General features: G+C 46.1%; 7 protein-coding genes across 7 annotated transcripts; all 7 read right to left on the bottom strand.

Moving 5' to 3' along the window:
- Window positions 1-218: 218 nt before the first annotated feature.
- Window positions 219-1,085, bottom strand: DQ04_00491180 (DTW domain-containing protein; the record flags this gene model as incomplete). The annotated part of the gene is made up of 1 exon (XM_009309108.1): window positions 219-1,085. The coding sequence occupies one exon, from the start codon at window positions 1,083-1,085 to the stop codon at window positions 219-221; it is 867 nt and encodes a 288-aa protein (XP_009307383.1).
- Window positions 1,086-1,354: 269 nt separating this feature from the next.
- DQ04_00491190 (DNA polymerase epsilon subunit B) lies at window positions 1,355-2,962 on the bottom strand (the record flags this gene model as incomplete). The annotated part of the gene is made up of 1 exon (XM_009309109.1): window positions 1,355-2,962. The coding sequence occupies one exon, from the start codon at window positions 2,960-2,962 to the stop codon at window positions 1,355-1,357; it is 1,608 nt and encodes a 535-aa protein (XP_009307384.1).
- Window positions 2,963-3,122: 160 nt separating this feature from the next.
- On the bottom strand, window positions 3,123-4,013 carry DQ04_00491200 (hypothetical protein; the record flags this gene model as incomplete). The annotated part of the gene is made up of 1 exon (XM_009309110.1): window positions 3,123-4,013. The coding sequence occupies one exon, from the start codon at window positions 4,011-4,013 to the stop codon at window positions 3,123-3,125; it is 891 nt and encodes a 296-aa protein (XP_009307385.1).
- Window positions 4,014-4,312: 299 nt separating this feature from the next.
- DQ04_00491210 (hypothetical protein) lies at window positions 4,313-5,047 on the bottom strand (the record flags this gene model as incomplete). Its single annotated transcript, XM_009309111.1, has 1 exon — window positions 4,313-5,047. The coding sequence occupies one exon, from the start codon at window positions 5,045-5,047 to the stop codon at window positions 4,313-4,315; it is 735 nt and encodes a 244-aa protein (XP_009307386.1).
- Window positions 5,048-5,264: 217 nt separating this feature from the next.
- Window positions 5,265-5,894, bottom strand: DQ04_00491220 (hypothetical protein; the record flags this gene model as incomplete). Its single annotated transcript, XM_009309112.1, has 1 exon — window positions 5,265-5,894. One exon carries the CDS (start codon window positions 5,892-5,894, stop codon window positions 5,265-5,267), a length of 630 nt encoding a protein of 209 aa, XP_009307387.1.
- Window positions 5,895-6,076: 182 nt separating this feature from the next.
- DQ04_00491230 (hypothetical protein) lies at window positions 6,077-6,802 on the bottom strand (the record flags this gene model as incomplete). The annotated part of the gene is made up of 1 exon (XM_009309113.1): window positions 6,077-6,802. The coding sequence occupies one exon, from the start codon at window positions 6,800-6,802 to the stop codon at window positions 6,077-6,079; it is 726 nt and encodes a 241-aa protein (XP_009307388.1).
- A 287-nt stretch (window positions 6,803-7,089) lies between these two features.
- On the bottom strand, window positions 7,090-7,512 carry DQ04_00491240 (hypothetical protein; the record flags this gene model as incomplete). Its single annotated transcript, XM_009309114.1, has 1 exon — window positions 7,090-7,512. One exon carries the CDS (start codon window positions 7,510-7,512, stop codon window positions 7,090-7,092), a length of 423 nt encoding a protein of 140 aa, XP_009307389.1.
- Window positions 7,513-7,824: the final 312 nt, after the last annotated feature.

Genomic DNA, 7,824 nt, shown 5'->3' on the forward strand with positions numbered 1-7,824 from the left:
ACCACTGCAACGAGGTGAATACGCATAAAACAAAAAATGAAAACAAGAAAGAGCAAAAAATGGAGAGTGAGAAGGAGAAAAAATGGCTGTTCTTCTGCATGAGTGCGTGTTTATATGTGTAACACATCGCAGACGAAAGGGGATAGAAACAGAAAAACCGAGAATAATACAAAAAGATGAGAATGTGACAGGCCACGGAGGTGGAGGCCGTTCTCGTATTACTCGGGTATTACTTGCTGTGTGGTTTTGCCAGCTGTTGGCTTTGCTGCGGCATCTGCCTGTGGCGCCACCAACTCGTCCCACAACGAACTTTTGAGGATATAACCATCAAAGTGCCGCGTTGTGTACTGTTTCGTGTTATCGTGAGTGTAGCGCTGCTGCACCGAAATGTATTGATTGATGTAGTAGAAGAGCAGGTCGTCCACCTCCCCATTGTAGAAAGGCGGCGTCACCCCTCTGCGTTGTGCATTCCTGTGTGTAATGAACTCCCGCAGAAAATAGTAGATAGCCTCTACTGTCGCCAAGTATGTGGGGTCGTTGTTTTGAAATCTCCAGAACAATGACGTCTGTGACTTGATTCGCACATGCCTAAACTTATGCACACGCTCGTCACGTGCAATTGCTTTGCTCTGCTGCCATGTGCTATCAATGAAGATGACATTCTTGAAGGAATCCAAATCCGAGATGTCACCCAATTCGGTGCTCTCGCTGCTCGGGTACAGCACGAGTGTGGACTCGGGGTCCAGGCCGGCTGGTACCTGCGGATAGTCCACTATGTGCAGGTCGGGGGAAATGGTGGAGGCGGCGAGGCTCGTGCTCTTGCCGCGCAGCTCGCCGGGGTGCAGGATGACGTAAACGTTCAGCGGCAGCGGCAGCGGCGGGGGGTGGCTCGCCGGATGCACAACTGTCAGGCAGTCGTAACAATAGTACTGCCGCCGCTTGCCACACCCAGGACAGGGGTTACGCCCCTGTTGCTCCCGCAGACGGCAGAGTGGAACAGAAAACCGCAGGGACCGAATGAATTCCACGATCTTCTCGCATCGCTGCTCCCCCTCCTCACCATACACCTCGCGCGCACGTTTCATTTCTAGCACGGCCGCCTTTCCAAGTGGAAAATAAAGCAAAATAAAACGAAGCTCATCTTTCGTATGTCAGGCAAGGATGATGTGGTCGACAACACACACACACACACACAAACACGCCGACACAAAGAGAAACAACCACAACGTAATTCTTTGTTTTTTTTTTGTTTTGTTTCTTCTTTACTCAATGTCTTCCATGTGTGACTCATCTTCACTCACTCACTCACTCTTTCCCCTCCCTCTGCTTCCCTCTCTATGGGCACATACCCCCGTTACTGCTCTACTCTGCTGAGGCTGCATTCACCGTCCGCAGGCGTGTACCACAGAAATGTTGCAGCGAGAGAAAAGGAACCTGGGTTAACGACGTGTACTCCCTTGTACGTGCACTCCCACTGCTCTGTGCTGTCGCATAGGACGAGCAGGTGCGGAAGCGCTGTCAAGCGAAGGGCCTCATCTGCCTTCCACAGAACGTTCTCCCTCACCTCTGGTGCCAAGTGGGCCTCATCCAAAACGGTTTTTGCAACACTCTCAAAAGAGTTGATAGACGCAGGACCACTCGCACTGGGCCAGTCAAACACACGACCGCTCTCTCGCAGCAATCGGAAAAAGTCGCGGCGAGCCACTACAATTTCATGCGTAAAAAAACGCAAACGGCACGGATTAGGAGCAAAAACAACCTTCTTCAAACGGGCTTGTAATGTTTTCCCAAAAATACTCACAATAGGAGGCTGGGGCAAAACACCAAGAAGGCCTGTGATGTCATTTGGGCCAGGCACAAGGACAACCTGCGTGTGTTGAGCAACACTAGGCGCATGTGTTGTGATCACCGTTGCAAGGCCATCCATAAGGATTTTATAGTGGTTAGAGCCTTCAAATGGTTCAGGGAGGTGAGAGACGTCGTCATAATGAATAGCCGCCGAACAAAAATCCCCCACCATAACCAAAGTCGTATCCATTAGCTCGGCCTCCGTCCGTTTTTGCATCTCCTTGAAGAAACTGATCAGTCTGTTCATTGTCACCTGCTGGTCCAGGTGAATGTGCGACATCACAATAATCACAGACCGAAGTGATTGTTTTTCCTGGGTGAGAGCCGCCACGACGTCCGAAGGTCTGTGACCGAAAAGATCGTAATCCGCACCCATATCCCGTAGCGTGTCCTCACGTCTCTCAGCGGGAGGAAGATCAATGTTGGCGGCAACAAGAACACCATTGGACCACTGCCCTCTCACAACAACTAAAAAGCCATCCCCCAGCATCCCCACGGGAGGACGCATATCCGCCCGAAAGTTTAGTTTCAATTGTCCATGCAAATCCTCCAGATACGTCTCATTAAGGCGCTTAATAATCATTCCAAGCACTGCTACGTGTTCTGACGGCTGGATTCCCTCAAGCGCAATGCTTGGAAGTAGTGGTGGGAGATCACGATCGAGCGATTGCTTGCTCATGTCGCGCCGGAACAAACCACTTCGTTGGCATCTCCGCCGAGCAAAGAGATACCGTTGACGCAACACCGTAAAACGGCTGCCATCGTGCGCTACAGGCTGCACTTTCATCTCACCTGTACGTTCATCCATGTAAACGTGGGGTATATCTTTCAGCGCCACAGAAACAGTGGAAAGAGCACCCTCCCTTTCTGTAGCTCCTCGTTCCCTGACCGACTGCTGTGCTATAGCCGATCGCATCTTTTCTTCATCAACAAAACGGTCTGTGGCACATAACTTGTGAAGGTACGCAAAGAGCTCACGGAGCACATCTCGTCGCTTTTCACCGTCGCCCCCAAGACTAGAAAGATAATCTGACAAGCCTTTCAGTGCAAAGGGATGAAGCCGGTACTGGTGGGCTCGTGCCAAGACCTGAATATCTGAACGATAATCTTGCATTTTGACTAACTGTCGCAACAAACGTAAAAAAAAATTATGGGCAAACAAATTCAAAAACAAACAATTGCAGAATAAATACTTTTAGTATTAATTACGTCTGTACAGAAGGCTATCTCTTGGTGTGAAGAGGGCCCAATATGCTCTGCAAGCACATCATAGTTTACATCCGCTTCCTCTTCTTTGACACTGCACCCTTGCGAGGTCTCCTCTTTTTTTGGCTTCCATCGGCGTTCTCCCTTCCTGTTAATTCAATATTCCGTAGAAGAAGTGAATTTGCATCGTAAATGGTATGTCGGTCGTACGGCAAGGGCTCCGTCGTAAGTGTCCACCGCAGAGGAATTGTGGGAAAGACGCCATAGGGACTTCTGAAATATTTCGCTGCTGCTTCGAATATTTGTTTCACGAAGCTACTCGCCCACAAGCACCACGCCTCATCAAAGAACAGAATCATAAAATTTTCCATGCTTAAAATAGTTTCTTCTGCTTCCTCGCAAAAACTCAAAACACCCTCTAACTGTTGCACTCTCAAAATTACTGATGTCTTTTGATCCTTTACGCGACGTTGCAGCTCTAATTCCCGCATCACAGCAGGAATTTCTACCTCACCTGAAGAAAGACTAAAAGGAAGGCACTTATAGCAATGCTCAAGAAAATTGGACGATGTGCACTCATTCGTTAAGCCCATATGAATCGCTTTGCAGGTACGGAGGCAGTCAACTTCAGCGCATGTATCTGAACGAAACACCTCGAAGAGTCTGCATTTAAGATGCTCGCTAGAAATGCCTATTGAAGACAAATATTCATAGAACCGGGACTCTGATACTTTGAAATTTTCCACAGGACGTGCAATGCGACGCATTCCGGCCCAAATTCCCTCCATACAGGTGTCCTTCCATTCATCTTCAAGCTGCAACTGGCGCAAAACTCGTGGATCCCGTGTCATTCGTCGCCCATCCTCATAGCTCATGTCCCAAGGTTGGGGACCACTTTGGCGTGCGTTCTCTAAAAAGGCATGGATCCCCTCATCCCATGAGCCAAGGGTTTGAATCATTCCCCACGCTCCCCTCCTCACCTTTTGGTGACTAAAAACAGAATTCAAAACCAATGAATAAAAAAAGAAAGCGGTTTATTCAGCCGCCACAATAGCCTTCCATCACATCCCTGCAAAGAGCAAATATCATACCAAAACTCTAAAAAAAACTTCCGAATGCTCTGACTTCTTCAAAAAAAAAAAATGAAAAATCATACACAAAGGAAAAAAAGCGCAAGGACTTTGGCACATTTTATAGGAAATGTTAATGTACATCTTGATGACAGCCAATAAAACTCACTTCTTTGCCGGGGAAAGACTCAATTGCGTTTGAATGCCCACGGTCTAATGCAAACTGCAAACGGAGATAATTCGGGGTATGGTGGTTTCCTGTGTGAGGAACGGTATGTCGTACGGAAGTCACGAGTCTCAGGCATTAACCTCGCTTTTGTCTTGGGGATGGGTGTGCAAGGAATCGGTCGCTTAAAAGTATAATCTTTTTTCATAGTAGATGTCCCTCTAAATGGAAATGTGTGTACACATGCACGTCTTGGCGAAACTGGATCCGTCACAATCTTTAGTTTTGGAAACGACTCCTTATATTCTGAAATGCCCTCAAAAACTGAAACTCTCCACTTGGGTTCGACAGGTCTCATAAGAGGTACACGCTCCACTTCATGACGACGAATAGCCCTCGTTACTAGGGAGTGCATATCTTCATAAGTAGTTGTGCTTTTCTCAGTACGACCCTCTACATGCCTTTCTAACTGCGATGCCGGAGCCGTTTGTGAACGGGGCTGAACCTTGTGTCTCACAAAGCCCTGCTCATATGTTGTCGAAGCCTTCTCTCCAACCTTATTCGGGTGTAAAAGGCACTCCACTTGACTCGGCTGTGTATTGAGGTTAACAACCGTCCCAAAATAATTCTTCGTTAACTTCGGCCATTTGTACGTGTCCTGCGCAGTGGTTTTCTCAAAGAACTTTTGAGCAGATGTTGGCGTTGCTGCCTTTCGCGGACATTTTCTTGTTGCCCTGTCCCCACATGATACCGGCATTTTCTGATCAGCAGATAGAAAAGTATTCGGTAAAACAAGAAACAAAGACTACCGAAAAAGCCTTCAAACAATTGAGAACAAAGTGGGAAAAGAAACACATGCAGATATATATATATATATATATATAGAGAGAGAGAGAGAGAACAAAAAAAAAAAAGAATTATGTAAAGGGTCGTCGTGAGCGAATTACTGGAGCAATAGTAAAAACAAAATTTTTTCACGCCAGATTCCTCGATATTTTTTGCATCTTTTCAAGTTGAATCGCTAAAGTTTTATTTTCTTTCCTTACTTGAACCAGTTCTTGGCGGACCTTGAGAAGCTCACTAACCAATTCCTGATTGCGGTCATGTACAGCATCAGCTCTCGCGCGCTCTCGAGAGAGTTCCAATTCGTAGTTCACCAACCCATTCTTCAACCTTTCACTAAATTCTTCATACTTTTTGACAACGTTCATGTTGCTTTTATTCACTTTTTCCTGATCCTCCTGGCGCTTCTTCATAAACTCTTGTAATTCCGCGGCGCGTTCCTGATTTGCATCGGCCCGTAACGCCTCCTCATGCAAAGTGCGCAGCAAAACATTGTTGAGCAAATAGGTTCCCTTGGCATCCTGTTGTATTGAAAAGCAGTACGTCCCAAGAACTATCGTTATACACCAAGCAGCAATCATACTCCCTTTCGCTGCGGGCGCAAGCCACCATCCCTTGATACGGTTCAGAGGAGTAGCGGCGTCTCTCCAAGGAGTCGAATCACCTGGAGCCTGCCGATGGGTTCCATCGTGAAATGTCGCTTGTGCGTACCGATGAGAATCGGGCTGCACACCCATACGAAAGGGAGCTGTTAGACGCATCCCCAAGAAGACTATACTACTTGGAATAAAAATCAAACAAAAACAAAAAAAGGAAAAAAGAGAGCACCCTCATTTGCAAGTCATTCTCACCATGTTTCTCATTACACCGAAATCGGCAAGAGCTTATAAACAAAAAAAACATCTACGCAGAAGGCCTCAGTTTGACGCCGATACAAAGTTACTCACTTCCCATACTGCTTCATCAATCCTTCAAGGAACCCCATCACGCCAGGGGTTTTCGCATCAATTCCGAAGGATAAGCACAATTGACGGAATGCGTCTGGATCTCGTAGAGCCGAACCCAAAGAGGCTGCAGCAGCTGCAACTTGGGGGTTCTTAACCTGTTCCACTATATCCCCTGTTGGATCGGTACCCTCAGGTAGGAACGGATGCAATTTACACATGTAGAAAGCCGGGTCCTCTTGAAGCGCGGAAAGAAGCGTTGTTGATCCAAATATATCTACCAAGTTTATATCTTTCTTCTTTCCAGATTGCATGCTACGAAGTATGTCCCGAAAGACAACCCCAATATCAGTTCTTGAACTTTCAGTAAGTGGACGCGCCTGTGCAATCAAGCTCTGTATTGTAGATATATACTCCGCATCATTTTCTGTTGATTTCTCCTGAATCCAAAAGAACAGAGGAGGTTTATCATTGGTAAACTCAAACAGGAGTACCCTTCCAGTGGTACACTTCTCAACCCTGCTGAATTTCACTTGTCCACTAGGAAGCTTGTACTCTTCTTCGTCACGTCCCGACATCCATGTCATTCTCACCTCACCATTGGACTCCTTGAAGAAAGACAAAAATCCCATCCGTGTGTCTGGCGCAACCATGCCATTTTGAAGAATCATCTTCCCCGAACGGAACTGGATGACACATTCGCTCTTACTTCGCTTTTCGGACATGTTTGGCCTTTACTAAACGAATCACCCCTCAATTATATATGTATAATAACAAGCAAACGGGAAAAAAAGTAAGGGAGAATGATTCTACAGAAACCTCATTTCTTTCGTCACAATCAATTGCTAAAGTTAGGCGAGAGAAAAAAAAAGGTCTCCTTACTAAAGAAGGAAAAACTATCTTCTACAGCAATTCAAATAAAGCCCACAGCTTCACCTGCCACTTCTTCCCCGAATTATTCAACCCCAGAGCGCCCTCCCTATCCCAAAGAAGTCGCTAAACTTCTACAAGACTAGTATGAAGCCTGTTTTACGTAGCCAAGCTTCAGCTCAAACGGAAGCCAATCGAGCGGAGTAGGATCACGGTATGTCATTGGCCCAAGAGGGCTAGCTATCTGTACATTTCGTATGCGCGCCCATCCCGGAATTGGGGTAAGACAACGATCCTTGATATCCTCATATGAAATATGTTCTGTCATAATAACCATATCGCGGTACTGTTGGTACGTTCCAACCACACCAATAGCAATACACACCAGTGATATAGTATAACCACAGCTGATCAGTGGATATCTTCGCACCTTGAAGATGAACCCCCACTTTTCCTGAGAGCCTGCTGCTGTCGATACGTAACCATATTCAGTTTTGATATTCCCAAGTTGAAGGCGGGTTGCCTTTGACAACGTGGGTGCTAAGCGGATGTTTGAAAACCGCATTGCTACAAGCAAACTAAAACCCTAACAGTTTCCCCTTCTTCCCAACAGCCCTAAAAATCTGTACAGAGGAAAAAAAAAGAGCGACAGCATATATGTAACAAGTGTCATCAGTAAACAAATCTGGATGATAAAACACCAGAAGCCAATCTATCGTCACGTTCTGTTAAGGTTTTTTTTTTACTGGAGCCCGTTCTTCCTTTGAAGAAACTGTTTCTTGGGCAGCAATAACATGGGCTTTTTTTACTACATATTTCACAAAGCATGTGAAATAAAAATAACAACTGAACGATAGTATTTTCTTTGTTTTTTTTT

The sequence above is a fragment of the Trypanosoma grayi genome (genome assembly GCF_000691245.1).
Source record: "Trypanosoma grayi strain ANR4 Tgr_49_V1, whole genome shotgun sequence".
NCBI lineage: Eukaryota > Euglenozoa > Kinetoplastea > Trypanosomatida > Trypanosomatidae > Trypanosoma > Trypanosoma grayi.